Source organism: Hemicordylus capensis, chromosome 5 (assembly GCF_027244095.1).
Source record: "Hemicordylus capensis ecotype Gifberg chromosome 5, rHemCap1.1.pri, whole genome shotgun sequence".
In the NCBI taxonomy this organism is placed as follows: domain Eukaryota; kingdom Metazoa; phylum Chordata; class Lepidosauria; order Squamata; family Cordylidae; genus Hemicordylus; species Hemicordylus capensis.
In genome coordinates, this window is record NC_069661.1 from 247,290,949 (window position 1) to 247,310,270 (window position 19,322).

Below are 19,322 nucleotides of genomic sequence, written 5' to 3' on the forward strand. Positions count from 1 at the left end.
TTATTCTATAGTTAGTTAGTTTAGTTAGATCCGATGGCTACTCTATAGTATATTTGGGGCAATGGAATTTTTCAAAGTAAAAGCCACAGCAAAATGCATAATGTTACAGGCATTTAATGCAATCTCTAACCAACCAAATAAATTGGCTGCAACTCGCACAGCTTAGTAACAGAATGGCCGAGGTTTACATTTGATGTCATATTGTGTAATTTTAAATACTCAGTGCTGCAGCCCCATTGCTGACACCCTGAGCACGCCTATGATAGCATTTATTTTAAAAGGCACCCTCCAAATCTCCCCCAAAACCACACACAGGGGCAGGGATTTACCGACATGAAACACTGAAAAATAGGGACTGTTGCTTAGAAAACAGGGATGGCTGAAGCACATGCAGATCCTTCCCAGCTTCATTCCCTGCCCTCCACGTGCAAGCATGGCCAAGGTCGGCTATCACCTTCGGGATGCTGAGCCCTGACGCTGCATTTGGATTACTATAGCAAGCTGGGCTTACGGCTGCCTAAGACACAGGAAGCTGATCCCCTGGGCACAGCGGGTGTGGAATGCATCAGCAGAAAAATTCTCGGGAGAAGCAGCAACGGATCTAGTTGTCTGCCCGATGCACTGCGTCAGCTTTGGATGGGTGATAACATCAGTCGCTTTCCTGGAAGTAGGTCTAGCAGCAGCCATGAGCCAGGATAACTAGATGGAAGCTCCAAGTTCAGAGGCACTATGCCTTGGAAGACCAGTTGTTTGGGGACAGATAGCAGGGACGTCTTCAATTCCTGCTCGTAAACTCCCAAAAGCATCCGGCTGATGGAGACAGGAGGGTGGACTAAGTGGAAGACATCACTCATGTATTCATGGACGACATACCATGCAGCACTCAACCCGTCAAAGAGGGATGCACATGCGAGCCAGCCAGGAGCCCATCCTGACTGCCAGTGGAGGCGGAAGAGGCTCCGTGCACACCCCGCTGTGCATAATCCCTACTGTGCTGCTACTGCCATGATTCCCAATGGCAGTAGCAGCAATTATGCACAGCTGAGCATGCACAGAGCCTCCCCTGGATGGGCTCTCAGGTGGTATGTAAACCACATGTATGTGCCCCTCTTTGATGGATGGTGTGCTGTGCAGAATACAGAGGCGTATCTAGGGAAAATAGCGCCTAGGGCAAGTACTGAAATTGCACCCCCTGTCCAAACATCTGACACCCATCTTTCAGATAACTTTACTATAATATCAGCTGAAAAATACAAGTCAAGCTCGTTAATCTTTTAATATTTCAAAAACTATTTAGCAGTGGATGTAGCCAGACCAAAAAATGCTGGAAAACTACATGTTTCAGTATGCTAGGGCTCATGAAATACCCAAATACTATGTGGAAGTGTACTTGGAAAACTAAACAGAAGTGCCTGTCTAATTCTCTACTATGCATAGTAGCATCACTATTGCATAAGTTTTAAAAATAAATGGAGAATTTGACTTTTCCCAGATACTCTGAAAATAATTAAAGGATATGCAGAGAAAACTGTGTCACTGCTTGGAATATATTCTAGTATTTCAGAAAGACAGTTAAAATGAGAGGAAGAGAGCAAGAAACTCCCAGTGGGCCTTAATACTAAGGATCTCACACTGATTCAAAGACAAACTCACCATTAATAGCCATATTATTAAGATATCACATTTAACTTACTTATCACAAGAAGCAAAATAAGAGAAAATGAATACAATCCTAGCTCATAAGCTTCAGCTCAGTATTCACAAGTCCTGATTGTACAGTGACTTATATTAAATTAATTTTTTAAAAGAAAAATTTTACCTGTAGCCCCTTCGGGGGGCTTCATAAAGGCCTTGGGTGGGTCTGCAAAGGTTCCCCCTCCCCCACTGGCCTCTAGGGCCTCACAGGGACCAACTGAGCTTGTGCAGTGGCCATTTTTAAAAATAATTTTTTAAAAAAACTGGCCACTGAATACAAAATGGCCACCATGCATGCTCAAATGGCCTCTGCGAGGCTTGGCATGGCCTAGGGCCTCGCAGAGGCCATTTGAGCATGCACAGTGGCCATTTTGTTTTTGGCTGCCATTTTAAAATATTTTTTAATTTAAAAAATTGGCGCCCCCCCTTCAAGCGGCGCCCGGGGCACGTGCCCTGCCTGCCCCACCCTAGATACGCCCCTGGCAGAATAACAATGACAATAACAACAATAACTAGCTAGGTTGGGTGCAGAGCATCTGCACCTCTAGTTCTCTGCTGTTCCCCCCACTACCACTACTGCCCCACCACCCACCACGACCACACTGTCACTGTTTTCTTCCCCACCCATCTGCCACTGCTTCCTCCGCCCACCCCGCCAGCCCCACTGCCGCCACCATTCCCCCCACCTGCCCACCTGCTGCCGCCATTGCTGTCGTTTTCCACCTGCCCTCTTCTGCTTGCCCGCCACAGCCTTCACCTTCTTCCCCCCACCCACCCCCTGCCTGCCACTACTATTTTGTTTCCCCGCCTGCCTGGCCAGTTGGCTGCCACCAACATTTTCTTCCCTCCTGCCCGTCCCTGTCGCTATCTGGCAGCTGCTCATGAACTCTTGTGAGAGCTGCCACACATGGGATTAGCGATGGGTACGCCTAAGATAGATAGATAGATAGATAGATAGATAGATAGATAGATAGATAGATAGATAATTATGATGATGCATGTATTACCCTCAGGGGGTAGGGCTGCTCTGGGAAGAGCACCTGCATGTTTGCATGCAGAAGGTTCCAATTTCTCTCCCAGGCATATCCAAGAGAGGGCTGAGAGAACCTCCTGCCTGCAACCTCAGAGAAGCTGCTGCCAGTCTGGGAAGACGATACGAAGCTAGATGGACCAATGGTCTGACTGAGTATACAGCAGCTTCTTATGTTCCTGTGTAGTGATAGTAATAGTGATAATGGTAGTGACAGAATCCCCTTGAAATGCAGACCAGATAGCAAGATTGGTAGGAAGTTATTACATGAGGTAGGCCCTGGTCTAGCCGATTGATGTCCATGAGGCTTTCCTGGTCTGGCTGCTTGTCTTTGAGTTCTCTATTTTGGCCAGCATCTGGCCGTCATGTTCATGCAGAAGTTCTCCCTGATGTTTCTGAAGCCTCTGAGTCAGAATCTGCTGCAAATCTACAATCTACAGCTCCTTACTGTACTTTGGAGCATATGAACATAGTCTAATGGTCAGAACCATCAGAATAGGACTGAGACTATCCACGTTCAAATCCCTGCCCAGCTATGAAACTTGGGGGGGATCTCGGGCCAGTGTCCATACCTGGTTCTAGCAAGGTGACAGCTGGTGGCAGGAGCTGGACTGCTGGACCAGCAAAAGGAGTTCTGTAGCAAAACTGAGGGGTTGTGAAGGACCCAGAGCTCTGCTCCTTCCTGGACTCCTGGCTGGCTTGATCCAAGTCAGTGGCAGCTGGGATGGTTGGAACTGGGAGTGCAGACTGCAATCCCCAACCCAGCCAATACCAGCCCACGTGCCGCGGGTTAACGAGTGGGGCAGGGCAAGGGGCGGGGCGAAAAACAGAGAGGTGGCCAGGATGCCATGCAAATGAGCTGCATTCTGTGGCTTGTTCTCACGCTCCCTGGCCCAGCCCCATCCATACCAGCTGCCACTGATCCACGTAGGTGACTGAGCTGGCCTCCCCCTCCTCCCGAGTAGTCCCATTGGGAGGGAGGGTGAGAACTTTGGGTGTCCTGAGTAGGCCCATTGGGTGAGCACTTTGTCTTCAGTGTTGGAGTTTGGCCCTGGCATGGCATTGCCTCTGCTCCTGGGTCCCAGAGGCAATGGAGGGGGTTCTAGGGACAGGACAGGAGCCTTGTTGGGAGGCATCGGGCCCTCAGAACTCCTCCACAGGTGGAGGTGTCAAGCTCTGGCTGTGCAGGGTCTGTTGGATCTGTGGAGCTTTTGACAGGGGATGGGGGGTCCCAACCAGTGTTTTCTCTAACAGGGATGCCCAGATGTTGTTCACTACAACACCCAGCATATCTCGCTGCAGTGGCCTTTGGCTGGGGATTCTGGGAGTTGTAGTCAAGATCATCTGGGAATCCCTGTTAGAGGGAACACTGGTCCCAACTGGGGCATGCGTATCCTCCTCCAAGAGGGTCTCCTCCAGGTTGGAATCCAGATTGTTTCCGATAGCCAGTCACCATCTCTCAGCCAACGGTCCCTCTAAGAGAGATTCCCAGATGTTGTTGACTACAACTCCCAGAACCCCCAGCTGCAATGGCTTTTGCTTGGGGATTATGGAAGTTATAGTTAACAACATCTGGGAATCCCTGTTAGAGGGAACACTGCTCTCAGCCTAACCTACCTCACTGGATTGTTGTGAAGTTCAAATGGGGAGAAATATGTGTCCAGGATTGGCTCAAGGTGACACGGAGTGGGGAGCTACTTCCTTTCATAGGCTGCCTTCCCATTACGCTCCCTTCTAGAAACAGTGTCTGGAAGAGACCTAAATCATTGCAAGTTGAATTCTGCCGAGGGTTGAGGGCTGCCCAAGGGCTTCTGCAGCAGATGCTATTAGCAAGGATCATGCCACTCAAAACATCCCAGCACTGGCTTCCAATACACCATTCTGAGCTTTCACAAATAGATCATGACACAGTAATCTTGTTCCAAGCATTATGGGGCAGGTCCAGCCACCCTGCTGGTGTCTGCTCTTGGGAGAATGTGGATTTTCAAATGTCTCTGGGGCTAATTAGTTGATAAGGCTCTGGTAACATCTGCCCCTTGCTGGATGGCAAAGAGGGTTCAGGGGCAAGAGTGGATTAAAGGAACTGGGAGAGTTTACACAGACTATTTCTACAGCTCCCTCCCGAGTCTTTAACGTCTCTCTTCTTGCTCAGACGCCCAACCAGCATTTTTATTGCCTGTTGCACTCCCATCACAGCCTTTGAAGGACTACGAGGTTCCCACGTATTTAAAAACATCATGGTGCTGCTCTGTACTTGCAGAATTAAAAAACTGGTACTGCAGCCCAGTTCATACGTAACCATCTAACTCACATTTCATGATATGATTCTTTTGGATTATGGCAAAACCGGAATGTTTACTCTAACTGGCTGTCATTTTCAGACTTCTGTTAATAAGTCCATAGATCTTCAAGTTGGTTGCAACAAAATTTCAAAACCGTAAAATCCAACGAATTTTCAAAATTCAAAATTTGGTATGTAACAACATTTACTGTCTATATTTTGATTATTTACTGTATGTTTGAGTTTTTTGTAACTTGAAGGTTTGTGGAGTGTTAACAAAAAATTAAATTTTCTTTTGAGTTGGGAACATTCTTGGCTTGAGCAAACTGAAGGAGACAGTCCAGGAGTGGAAAGTTTGACCCAGTATAGGGCAGCTTCCTTAGTAGAGGCCACTTGTAAAATGTGTCACAACATGGATCATGAACTTAAGTCAGGATTATAACTGCACCCTCTATTTTGTGGCTGTGGAAGACAGAGCTGGTTTTCTTCTTCTTCTTCTTCTCCTAGAGCTCAACACTGTGTTTATGCTCTTACAGTTGGTGGCATCTACACTGTGATCCAGACCAAAGCCAAAATCACACTAGATGAATGGGGAGAGAACTACTTCCTCATTGGCCCTTATTTCGAGCACAATGTGAAGACCCAGGTCGAAGTCTGTGAGCCTCCCAACGCAGTGGTGAAGAAGGCCATGGATACCATGAGGGGCAATGGGTGTCAGGTAAATGAGATCTTCCTTTTGTTTCCTCAGGCCACTAAGCTGACTCTGAGGAGATTACCTCCTTCAGTTAATACTCTTGTCTTTCCGCCTGACACACTAGTCTTGGTCAAAGTGACTGTAGGTGAGACTCAACCTCTCCCCTGCAGTGCCAGCAGTTTGCACAGGTGTTAGTGCAGCAAAGCCCATTCCTGACAGGTTATTTTTGAGAAAGCAGCCTGTTTATCCAATTACACGTTTTAAGAGTCATTTATCTGCAAGGCTGCTTAATGGGATTTGAGTCTTAGTTTTCAGGCCCACAAATAATACGGTCAGGTTTCTGTAGACACAATATGACCCTGGGTTGACTGGACGGTTGTGTAATTCTCACTGCACTTGGCCACCTTGTGCAAAAGGTAAATGTATATGCTTAAGATGGGTATGGAGGAGGGAAACCGGTGAAGAGAATTTCAGCAGCAGAGTCGCCCTTTCATAGCTCAGTGGGGGAAAGGGACAGAAGAAGCCAGAAAGGGATGGGAGAACTTGAAGCAGCAAGGACCAAAAGCCTAGCCCATTATTGGATATGTTAAGGTTGAACTGCATAAACAAACAAACAATACCTAGCATATTCCAAGGGCTTTTGTTGCACAACCAAAACAAAATTTCAGGGAAATGCAAAATCCAATGAATTTTCAAAATGCAAAATTTAGTTTCTAACTTCAAAACGGGACATTAGAATTTCAGAACTGAAATTTTTGATCCCAGCTTCAAATTCAGTTTTCTCCCCTCACCTATTGAAAGGGACGTTTCCCTATTCATTAAATGAATGAAGTTAAATGAATGAAGCGAACACATTTTTCTGAAAGTCAGTTCTCAAACATTGTTAAATACTGGTTGTCACTCCATGTCAGTTCCTGTTAAATACGGGTTATTCAGAGAATATTGTAACTCCAATCAGGAGTTACAAAGAGGTAGATGTATTTCAGCTAATTTCTGGTAATTTTTATCTTTTATTTCATTCCTCAGACTGTGGCAATGTTTCAACCTAGGATAAACAACTCAGTAGAAGAACTGATACTTACATGCAGATGATTCAAGGTTAATTCCCTGGCATTTCCAGCTGCCATGGTCTTACCTTGGAGCTGTTGCCTGTCAGAGTAGAGAGCATTGGGCTTCATGAGCCAATAGTCTGACTCAGTGTAAGGTGCATTAGGAAGCTACTTTGTACTGAGTCAGACCATTGGTCCATCTAGCTCAAGATTGTCTACACTGGCTGGCAGCAGCTGTCCAAGGTTTCAGGCAGGAGTCTTTCCCAGCTGTGCTTGGAGATGCTGCCAGGGACTGAACCTGTGACCTTCTGCATGCAAAATAGATGCTCTACCACTGAGCTACAGTCCTATCCCCAAGAATAGAGGAGAGGTAATGATGTGCCCAAGGCCGTCACTATCCAGGGAGTCAGTGAAGTGGCCCTGAAGACTTGCAGTAGGTTTGTTGAACTGAACTATTTGTCTGGCCTTTGGCAGCATTGGAGAAACACCAATGTAGCATGTGAACCCAGTAAGGCTGCCAAGCAATTGACGACTGTTCTTGTGATTATGCAAGAGTAGCAAAGCAGTCTGAGTGTATTCATGAAATAATCCTGGGGTGATACTGTTTTGCTGCTAAGAGAGCTAAAAGAAAATGGAATATAGTTCCCAATGGCTCGTTTTCCAAGACAGTCAACTGAATTTTGCAATCTGTTGAGGACAGAGTTGGGTTCGTTGATGCCATTACCTGAATGCTGCTGTTCTTAGAATATTTGGGGGCTACGGGGAAATGACTTGACTAGCAAGCCAGAGGTTGCCGGTTCAAATCCCCCCGGTATGTCTCCCAGACTATGGGAAACACCTATATCGGGCAGCAGCGATATAGGAAGATGCTGAAAGGCATCATCTCATACTGCACGGGAGATGGCAATGGTAAACCCCTCCTGTATTCTACCGAAGACAGCCAAAGGGCTCTGTGGTCGCCAGGAGTCGACACTGACTTGATGGCACACCTTACCTTACCTTTTCATTCCATTGGTCCAGTCGTGACACACTGCACTCAAAGCTAATTTAAATTAGGAGAGACCGCAGCTCAGCTCTAGAGCATCTGCTTGGCTTGCAGAAGGCCCTAGAGGACCTCGGGTAGCAGAGCTGCAAACAACTTCTGTTTGAGATTTTGGAAGAGATGCTGCCAGCCAGAGTAGACAGTTCTGGGCTAGATGAACCCATGTTCAGACTCAGTAAGCGGCAACTTAAATAATCTTTTATGTTATGTTGTTGTGAGGTTTCAAAAATCAAATATAAAGGCCTGTGTGAACAGAAAGATCTCTACCTGGAGTCTCAAAGAACAAAATGATGATGCCAGGCAAACCTCACTGGGGAGGCTGTTCTATGAACGGGGCGCAATGAAAGAAAAGGCCCTCTCCCTAGTAGCTACCCACCTCACTGTGTTTGGCAGGGGCACTCAGAGCAGGGCCTTCATCATGGCCCAGTCTCTTTTTAAAAATTAAAAATTAAAAAATCTTTTTATTATTTTCCCAACAAGATAACAGAAATATGAAAGGAACATAGAAAAAGAAGAAAGATAAAAGTAACTTTACAGTTAACATCTCATGGACATCTCATAATTACATACATCAGTCGGGGGTTCAGCAGCCCTCCACCTTCCAAACACACACACACACACACACACACACACACACACACACACACACACACACCCTTGCCAAGAATTGTAAAAAACCCCAGAGATAACACTTTAATGGCCATCTATTCTAAAAAGAAAAACCAAATCTTAGATGAGGGCATTGACCCTGTGCTAAATTGTAAATTATGAAAGGTTCCCAAATAGAAATAAATGTTTCATCTGAAATATTCCATAAGTAAGCAGTAACCTTAGCCATAGAGACATATTCCCATAGCTTTAATAACCACTCATCTACAGTTGGGATTATCTGTTGTCGCCATTTAGCAGCATATAAGATCCTGTCTGCAGGAATCATATACAAAGACAGTGCCATATACTTGGTAGGAATATAGGATTTAGTCATATTTAACAACAACAACAACAACAACAAAACCCTGCTTGAGAATAAGGGAAATTTATGTTTAAAATTCCTTGCATCTTACGGTGAATTTCCCCCCAGAATTGTTGTGTTTTGCAACATGTCTACCACATATGATAAAATGTCCCCCCATGGCTCTTACACTTCCAACAATCTCCAGAGTAATTACTATCCATCTTTGCAATCATCATGGGAGTAATATACCAGTGAAAATACATTTTATACGAATTTTCCCTTAAGGTGCTATTTGCTGTAAATTTAATATTCACCTTTCATTGATATTCCCATTGTTGCATATCAGTTGTCTTAAATTTTGCATCCACTTAATCATGCAGTCTTTTACCTGTTGTGTTTCTGAATCACATTTTAATAGCAGCTTATATATCAATCCCAGTAAATGATTGGTACTTTTAGTAATTAATACTTCAGATTCTGTTAAGTTAAGCTGTCAGGTTTGCCACCTTGTCGTTGTATTTCTTTCTGCACTATAGTATTAATTTGTAGATATTGAAATTTGCACTCTTTGAATTCATAGGAACATAGGAACATAGAAAGCTGCCATATACTGAGTCAGACCATTGGTCTATCTAGCTCAGTATTGTCTTCACAGACTGACAGCAGCCGCTCCAAGGTTGCAGGCAGGAATCTCTCTCAGCCCTATCTTGGAGATGCTGCCAGGGAGGGAATTTGGACCCAGAATGTTGGGGGGCAATATACTAAATCATTGTAAACCGCTTAGAGAGCTTCCAGCTATAGAGCGGTATATAAATGTAAGTGCTATTGCTATTGCTATTCTGCTCCTTCACCTGAACTAACCCTCGGTTCTTCTAAACAAACCAATCCAAACAACTCAAGTGCCCTCCATTATTTTAAAACATATCCAGTCCAATCAAACACTCTCTTCCCTCAAAAATTTAACCAGTACAATTCTTCTGCCTCCCAAACCAAACTGTAGAACAGGAGCTGTGGACTTTTGGCCCCTGCACAGCTTCTTTTATACACAGAACATAGAGAGTAAGGAAAATATGCAATACAGAAATCTGTAACACAAAAAGAGGAGGTTCAGGCCTCATTCCTTCACAGCCTCCAATGAAGATCTTAAAGTCCGGGTTAGGACACATGGGGCAATGCACTCACTCAGTTACTCCTCAGGTAACCCAGTCCCAAGCCATTTAGGGCTTTAAAGGTCAAAAACAGCACTTTGAATTGGGCCCAGAAACGGACTGGGAGCCAGTCAGCTGAGGAAGCACTGGCATAATATGCTCAATCCAGTCCCAGTTATTAATCTTGCAGCCTTGTTTTGTACGAGCTGCAATTTCTGGACCATTTTCAAAGGCAGCCCTTCTAAAATGCCCGGGAGTAATCTAAGTGAGAGGTTACCAGAGCATGAATAACTGTGGCCAAGCTATCTCTATCCAGTTAAAGTCGCAGTTGGAGTATGACCCAAAGCTGGAAAAAGGTGCTCCGAGCCACAGAGGGCACTAGAGCCTCTAACGACAGTGCTGGATCGATGAGCACCAGCCACACCTGCAAACACTTTCCAATCACCATCCTCCTGCCCGGAGGTGCACCTAGGTAATTTTGGAGACTGGACCTAAAGGCCTTTGGAGCCCACCCCACCCCCCAAGTATTTTAAACACATTTTTAACATGAGCGCGCCACCGGGGGCAAACGAAAAAGGATTTGGAGGCCCCCAGGGGATGTGAGGCCCTGGACTACGGCCCCAAAGTCCAGGGGTAAGAGCATCAACCTGCTCCTGCCCATTCAAAAACAACAACAACAACAAACAGATCCAGAGAGTGCCCCAATTTATGTGTTGGGCCAACAACATGTTGGGACACCCCCATGGTTGCCATGGTGGCCATGAAATCCCAAGCCACCCCAAACAAGGCAGTCTCTGCATGGATGTTGGCGTCACCAAGCACAATCATTCTGGGAGTCTTCAACACCAAATCTGAGACCACTTCTGTGAGCTCAGGTGGGGAGACAGCTGGGCAGTGGGGTGGATGCTACACCAACAAAATCCCCACTCTTTCCCGAGAGCCCAACACCAGGGAAAAACACTCTGAACGGGCACTTACTTGGATGGGGGCCTAGAGAGGAAAATAGAGCTTTTATAAATCCCAGCGAACCCTCCTCTCCCGTCCGCCAGCCTATGCTGATGCCGCACTAAATACCCAGGTGGACACAGCTGGGAAGGACTCGTCTCTCCCAGCTGCCCCACCCAGGTCTCTGTAATACAAACTAGGTTGGCCCCTTCCTGGTGGAGTTTTTATTCTGACCTGGCGTTAAACAGCAGCACCAGCAGGCCAAAGAGCTGGTGATGTAGCCAGGAACTCTCCTACTATGGGCACAGCCAGAAGAAGGCATAGGAATGAGATGTTGAACCGCTCTTCCCCTTTTCTGATGTTAACGAGGCCCCACGCCATACTTTCCCCTACCTGTAACCACTCTAATTGACGCTCTCTCTTGACATCCTCACTCAGGCACATAATGAAACAGCTAGAGCTACTCCCAGCAAACAGAGTAGAGCCCTCATGGTTTCTGAAGGGGCTCCCAAAGGGGTGACCCCCTTTGGTGTTGCCCCTTCGGTGGTGACCCCACCAGGGGTGAGCTCGCCATCTAGGGCAGCATCCTCTTTTATACTGCCAGCCCAGGAAAGTCGTAGTTTGTAGTTGTACTGGATGGGCCGATCATGCATAAGGACCCAGGTTCAGTTTCTCTTGGTGGCAAAACTATGTGTCTAGGCTGTACCACTTTAGGTGATGCAGGTGTGGACTCAAATAATCGAATGGTCCACCATAAAAAGAAAATAATAGAAAAGAAAAATCTCACTACATACAAAACTAGAAGTTAGCATAATATTATACCCTAACTGCCTTTCAGCAATATGACTTTCTATGGGTAGGGATCTCTTTTTCATTGAGGGAGAATTCAGTCATATGAGCCTCCCCCCCTCTTCAGTCTGAAGTGGTACAGTCCAGAAAAAGGTTTACCACCTCCATGAGAACTAGATGCACATGTCCCTTGCCTTTCATGCCCTTCCTGCCACCAAGACCTCTCAGGGTGATCCACTTGGACCAGGGGGAGGTCCAAGACCTCACAAGTGATCCACTTGTGGAACTCTCTGCTACAGGATGTGGTGACAGTCAACAACCTGGATGACTTTAAGAGGGGTTTGGATAACTTCATGGAGGAGAGTTCTATCAATGGCTACCAGTCGGAGGGCTGTGGGCCACCTCCAGCCTCAAAGGCAGGATGCCTCTGAGTACCAGTTGCAGGGGAGTAATGGCAGGAGAGAGGGCACACCCTCAACTCCTGCCTGTAGCTTCCAGCAGCATCTGGTGGGCCACTGTGCGAAACAGGATGCTGGACTAGATGGGCCTTGGGCCTGATACAGCAGAGCTTTTCTTATGTTCTTAGGGTGTCCCTGGGCTTTGTGTGAGATTTCCCCTGGCTTGCCTTTAATTTTAATTCCTCATTAAAGTTCCTTAAATCCCCATCTCTTCTATTAATCTTCCCGTCATGTCCTCATTTAATCCCATCTCCTAATCTGTTGCTTCCCCTCCTGTGTACATTACTTCCAATTGTACACGTAGGATTAAATGACCCCAAAAGATTAACCTCCCCAATCCAAATTTATTTCTAGGATCTCACTTCTTCCTCTGTACAGAGGATCATCCCTCAGGTCAAGATAGTGGGTTGGAATAGATGATCTTCGGGCACATTGTAGTTAAATGATTCTGGCTAGTTACTGCTGTTCCGTCAGTCCGCATTTCTCTCTTTCTTCCAATGCACACATAAAGGAAGGGAAATATTGTGCCTTCGAGTCGGTGTTGACTCCTGGCAACCACAGAGCCATGTGGTTTTCTTGGGAGAATACCTTGGCTCAACCCAAGGCCAAAGGACCACCCCTTTAAGACTCCCTGCCCTTCAGGAAGAGGGTAGCGCTTGGGAGGGGTAGTCAGACCAAGAGGAGTAGAGAGTGTGATCTGTGGACAGGTGATTGTATTTTTTTTAATTTATTGTTAAATTTGTATACCCCCTTTCATTAAAACAACCCCAAGGCGGTTCACATAGAAAAATTAAAACAAGACTATAAAAATTACATAATTAAAATATTAAGCTAAAAAAAAACCACACAGATTTAACGAAAAAGATTTTAAAATACATGCATAAAATAACCATACAAAATACAAAGAAGCAGCAGTGGAGACAATCACATAAAGCCTGGGTAAAAAGCCAAGTTTTAACAAGCTTTCTAAAAGCCGTGATGGCGACCAACAAGTGAATAGCCACTGGGGGAGCATTCCAGAGTCTGGGGGCAGCAACAGAGAAGGCCCTGTCCTGTGTGCACATCAACCAAGCCTCCCTCATTGTCAGCACCCGGAGCAGAGCCCCCTCAGATGACCTTGTCAAGCAGGCAGCAACCCTTGGGAGTAGGTGGTCCCTCAGGTATCCCAGGCCCAAACCATAAAGGGCTTTAAAGGTCAAAACCAGCACCTTGAATTGGACCCGGAGACAAACTGGTAGCCAGTGCAGCTCTTTCAAAATGGGTGTGAAGTGATCCCAATGGGCAGCTCCAATTAAAATCCAAGCTGCCGAATTTTGCACTAGCTGCAGTCAGTGATGATGATGCAGCCGCCTTGCTGAAGCTGACTAGCTCCGAGTCTGTTTAGTGACTGGATACCACCTGAGAAATATAATTGCCTTGAGTTCCATATGAAAGGAAGGAAGGAAGGAAGGAAGGAAGGAAGGAAGGAAGGAAGGAAGGAAGGAACTATAAACAAATAAACAAATGTGAAATTGAGCTATAGGCTTTGTTGGCACAAGTTGCCTATTTGTTTGTTTATGTATTTATTTAAAATATTTATACCTCACCCCTCCAGTAAATACTGCTCAGAGCAGTTCACAAAATAACAAAGCAATAAAAACATCCAAAGAGTAATATTCTTTGCATTAAAATAAATTCTAATTTATTCTAACATTCTAATTTATGATCATCTAATTTATGCAAATTCAGTCTAAATCTGAGCTGTCCGAGGTCTTGTCACTCCAGCAATCCAGCAAGGGAGAATGAGGAGAATCTTTAAAGGCTACAAGATGTGGAAACCATTGTTGATGGCCTCAAAGCATATCCCAAAAGCTTATGTTCCCTGTGGCAGTTTCTGACCTATCGCTAGAGAATCCTTAAGCTAGTTTGCCTGATCTCTATTCAGCAGCAAGTGTGGACAAACCACCTGCACCTCCCGGTGGGTTTGCCCTAACATGTTTGTCTCCCTTTAACAGGTGTATTTTGGCAGGTGGCTGATAGAAGGGAGCCCGTATGTGGTGCTGTTCGACATAGGCTCGGCCGCGTGGAATCTGGACAAATGGAAAGGGGAATTCTGGGATGCAAGCCACATTGGAATCCCTTACCATGACCGAGAAGCAAACGATGCGCTCATCTTTGGGTCGTTAACTGCTTGGTTCTTGAAAGAGGTATTGTGCGAGAGTTTGCATATCATCCTACATGTACAGAGTACTCTGAATATTCAGATTTGTAGCTACTGCTATCTGCTAAGTGAGCACCTTTTAAAAGGGATGATTCTCTTCAGTTTAGCAGGAAAGAGCAAGTGGCCCTATGCAGCCCCAGCCCAGCATCCCTCCAGCGGCTGTTGCTGGTGTCTATCTTATGGGGGTTTGTTTTAGACTGTGAGCCCTTTGGGAACAGGGAGCCATTTTTATATCTACCTACCTACCTACCTACCTGCCTACCTACCTACCTATCTTTGTAAACTGCTTGGGGACTTTTGTTGAAAAGCGGTATATAAATATTCGTAGTAGTAGTAGTAGTAGCAGTAGCAGCAAGCTACACCAACAGCTTGGGGTTTGATAGCAATTACTTCATAGCAGCTATATATTAAATCAGTGAAGGCCCTGACAGTATGACGGGCCCTATTTGCAAGGCCAACATGACTCCCTTTTACTCTCTGCAACATCACATCCTTGCAGGCCCTTCCTCCATCTTCCGCAGTCATTTCCCCATGACCCACACACGCTCCTCAGCCCAGATGGAGGAGTGCTCTGACACCACAGAGGCAGTAGCAGCAGCATGGCCTCCAACATTCCCCCAATGCAAACAGGGACATGCCTGGGAATGTGTGTGTGTGGGAGTGTGTGGACAAGGAACCTGGCAGGTGTGCATACAGCCCTGACTACAAGCATGGGGCAAATTAAAAGCAGGTCATAATGTCTTTGCAGAGCACATTATTTCTGGGGATGGGATTCGCTCAGATCGATTCAAAACCATTGAACAGAGTGGAAATTAGCTCGAATAGATTCAAATTTGCCCAAAGTCTAATTGAATTTGGTTGAATTTGACTGATTTGATTTGACTTTGGGTGAATTCGAATTGATTCGAGCAAATCTCCTCTCTATGCAATGGTTTTGAATTTGAATTGTTTCAAATTTGAATCGGATGTGAATCAATTCGAGTGAATTTCATGCACATTCCTAAATATTTCAGATTGTCAAAAACCCAGACCCTTCAACACTTTACAAATACGACAAATATTTATATACCGCTTTTCAACCAAAGTTCCCAAAGCGGTTTACATACAGAAATTAATTGATTGATTGATTGATTGATTGATTGATTAAATGGCTGGCTGTCCTCAAAGGGCTCACAGTCTAAAAAAGAAACATAAGAAAGACACCAGCAACAGCCACTGGAGGGATGCTGTGCTGGGGTTAAATAGGGCCAGTTGCTCTCCCCTTGCTAAACAAAAAGAGAATCACCACTTTAAAAAGGCGCCTCCTTGCTCAGTTAGTAGGGATTCATCTGCACTTTGCAGATGAAAACAGGGATACACTAGTAAATACCAATTCTCATACCAAGGATTACTGCTCACCTCTCCACCCACCCCTGTTATACATTTCTGAAAACTGGGTTCAACCCACTGAACACCGTGCACTGCATAGGGCTTTAGTATTGTGCCCCCATTGATTTGCAGAGGCACTGGAGACATGATGCATCCACCCACCCAACTAGGGATTTAATTTCTAGAGGCTCTGCGGGGAGAGAGATGGATCCTGAAGAACGGCCACTCTAACAAAGCAGAACCAGGCATTCCCAGAAGGCAAAAACAGGGGCAAAATAAGATTTATCAGGGACGCATTCCAGAAAATAGGGACTTTCCCTGGTCAGTAGGGACACTGGGAGGCTATGCAGAAGTATCAGAGATAACAAAAGCCTTTGCTGTACAAATCCCCCACATGCTCAGTTAATATATGGACTCAGTGGTGGCTGGGGCAGGGGGTGCAGAGTAGAAGGCAGAGTATGCTTTTAAGTTCCACTAAAATCTCCTGACCCTACCAACCCGCATCTTTTGCAGCCAGCAAGCCATGCACCCCACCACTGCTGCTCAGCTGGGCGCCTTGGCCAGCTGGGCAGGGGAGGCAGGGCATGCATCTCGTGGGCCACTCAGGATGCCCGACAGTGGGAGGAGATTTCCCCAGGAGTTCAAGGGATACTCCACCTTCTGCTCCACGCCCTCCCCCCTCCCAGCCCCAGCTTCCACCAGCCGCTACTTCATGGAGGAGAAATCTGGATTCCAACCACTGGCCACATTGCCTGGTGTTGCGCCACTGGCCATGTCTCTGTTCAGGTTCACCAAATCCACTTCTTTTAAAGTAAAGAAGTGACTGACAAGCCAGAAACAAGCATTTAAAATGCACTACAAGGGCTGATATCTATCTAGTAATCTTTTACATATTGTTATTGTAAAAGTTTGTCCCAGTGGGGATCCTGTAGAGAGTATGGGGGGGTGGAGTCAGAAAGAAAAGGGGAGAAGGAGAAAACGGAGTTGTTTCTGAATAAACTCTTAATTAAACCACCTGCTTTGTGCTTATAAGGGAAGCAGCTCTAAAACCCTACAGTATCCCATGCACATTTATCCTGGAGCAAAAGACCTTGAGCACAGAGGGATTTCTTTCCAAGCAGGAATGCCTGGGCTTAGTCCCTAAAACTGGACTGGAGCACATTCCAGAGATTAAAAAAAGGACAGTGCCTACCCACAGGCTCACAGCCTAAGTGGAGGCACAGCACACAGGCAAGAGGGCTTGGAAACAGAAGGGGCAGAGAAAGTCAATAGAGGCAAAGGCCTGAGCAAAGAGGAGGCCCTGCACACTTCTTGGATGAAGGACAGACTGAGGGGGGTGCTGGAGGGAAGAAGGGCTTTCCAAAGATCAGGGGAAGCGGGAGAGGAGGAAATCCTGGACTTAGGAAGGTGGCAAACAAGGGTTGGGAATGCGGAGGTGCAGAAAGCGACAGAAGGAAGCATAGGAAGGAATAAGAGCTTTGGAGAGAGTTTCTTCCATTTTTTAGCAGTGCCGGAATCTGCTAGCTGAGGCAGCTGCTGACCTTGCCTCACAGTAATGCAGCAGCGATCTAGGAAGATGCTGAAAGGCATCATCTCACACTGCGTGGGAGGAGGCAATGGTAAACCCCTCCTGTATTCTCCCAAAGAAAACCACAGGGCTCTTGGGTTGCCAGGAGTTGGCAGCAACTCGACAGCACAACTTTACCTTTAATGCCCATCCCAGGAGGGAACTTTTTAAAAACAAGATCAGATCTATTCTAGTCTAGTCTAGTCTAGTCTAGTCTAGTCTAGTCTACCGTTAATTTTTTATACCGCCTTTTATTAAAACAATCTCATGGCGGTTTGCAAAACATTTAAAACAATATAAGACTATAGAACAGTTATTCAATAAAAATATTAAATGGGAATATAGAAATACAAATCTAATTAAAAAGTTTTTAAAAGTTTTTTTAAAAAAAACTACAAAATACAGGGCAGCCACAACAAAAACAGCACTCATAGAAAAGCCTGGGTTAAAAGCCAAGATTTCACTTGCAAGCCTGTAAGTGAAAGACAGCATGTTTCTGATGCCCTTGAAGTTTTGGAGGAAGGTGAGGTATGAAATCAAATACATTAAAGAGAAATGCTTGGGAGACACTACCATGGAAAAGGACTGGTCTTACAGAGCAAGGCTGCAAAGTATTGATCCGCATAATGGTTAAGAGTCTTTTCAAGCTCCAGCTTTGTTAGTATCTATCTATCTATCTATCTATCTATCTATCTATCTATCTATCTATCTATTTATCATATTTTTATACTACCTGATACATACATCTCTAAGCAGTGGAATATCCCAATGTATAGACAACTTGTAAATATTTTTGTATATATATCAACAGAATAGCTTTTAAAAAAAACCAAAAACCCATACAGCTGTAAATAAGAGTAACTGGCAAAAAGTTAAGCTTTAGTTTATGTGCCTATGGTTTTGAATATTCCAACTTATTCCAGGGTCTTCCAAAAAATATAATTCATATAGTGACTCTTGCTGGAGATGTCCAGGGAAGATCTACCCTGGACCTGTTAAATTACTTTTAAAAAATAAAAGAGGTTCTAGGAAAGATAGAGGAGATGACTGGCTATATTATTTCAAGTAAGCCCCAAACAGCACAATTTGGATATGTTAAAAGTGATGTTTTAGAGTAGGGGTACCCAACCTTGGGTTCTCAGATGTTATTGGACTACAACTGCCATCATCCTTAGCCACAGTAGCCTTTGGCTTTTATAGCTTACCTGCAAGCCATGGGCGACGGGGCGGGGGGGGGAGAGGTTAGTTGCTTCCTGGACTGAGCCAGTTCCTATTGAATTCAATGGGGAATCCTCCAAGGGAGGTGGGGGGTATTGGATTGCTGGCTTTTGGGGAGAGTCCTGTGGACGCCCTTGCTGCAAGCTGATAATTTGTTGTGAGCCTTTGTATTGATTTTTATTGGAAGTTGTCACAAACCCAAACTGTGTGCAATTGGTACAAACATGTCCAGATGACAGCTTTCCCCTACTTGCATATTAGAAATGTGAGAAGGAAAATAAAACAGTGGATGCATTCCTCATTGCAATACAGACAGATTTTAATGATAACATATACCCATATAACTTGTTCTCACTCTGGCAATGTTTTTGCATATTTTGAGTTCCTTTATATATAAACATGACCTAATTTTTTTTTTTTAAATTAAAGCCAAGGAAATTAAGATCTATTCTGCCCTGGTCAAACCTTACTTGAAACCTTACTTACCTGTACTCAGCACCACATTTTAAGGACATGGATAAGTTGAAATGGGTTTGGAGAAGGGCAGCAGAGATAATGAGGGGTCTGGGGAACCAGGTCCTATGGGGAACAGTAGAAGGAGCTGGAAAAGAGTCTTGAAGAAGAGATATAAAAGAGTCTTTGGAGAAGAGAAGACTAAGGGGAGATATGATGCCCATCTTCAAACATCTGAAGTGTTGTCACATTGTGGGTTTGTTTTCTGCTGCTCCTGAGCAGTGGTGCTCTTACTCCTGGTCTTAGGGGCTGAAGTCCAGGGCCTCCACACCCCCTGGGGGCCCCCAAATTCTCTTTAGATCATCCGGGCTGATGTGGTCACTGCTGGCCCACACTGCGGCGGGTGGCCAAGTGTTTTTATGACCTGTGG

At 45.3% G+C, this 19,322-nt stretch overlaps 1 protein-coding gene across 1 annotated transcript in view; it reads left to right on the forward strand.

Annotated features, from left to right (window-relative positions):
- GYS2 (glycogen synthase 2) overlaps positions 1–19,322 on the forward strand; it is an 86,890-nt gene that overhangs the window by 11,788 nt on the left and 55,780 nt on the right. Inside the window, exons 2-3 of the mRNA XM_053251206.1 lie at positions 5,543–5,724; positions 14,081–14,272. Coding sequence (XP_053107181.1) covers positions 5,543–5,724; positions 14,081–14,272 — 374 coding nt within the window. The remainder of the gene's footprint in view (positions 1–5,542; positions 5,725–14,080; positions 14,273–19,322) is intronic.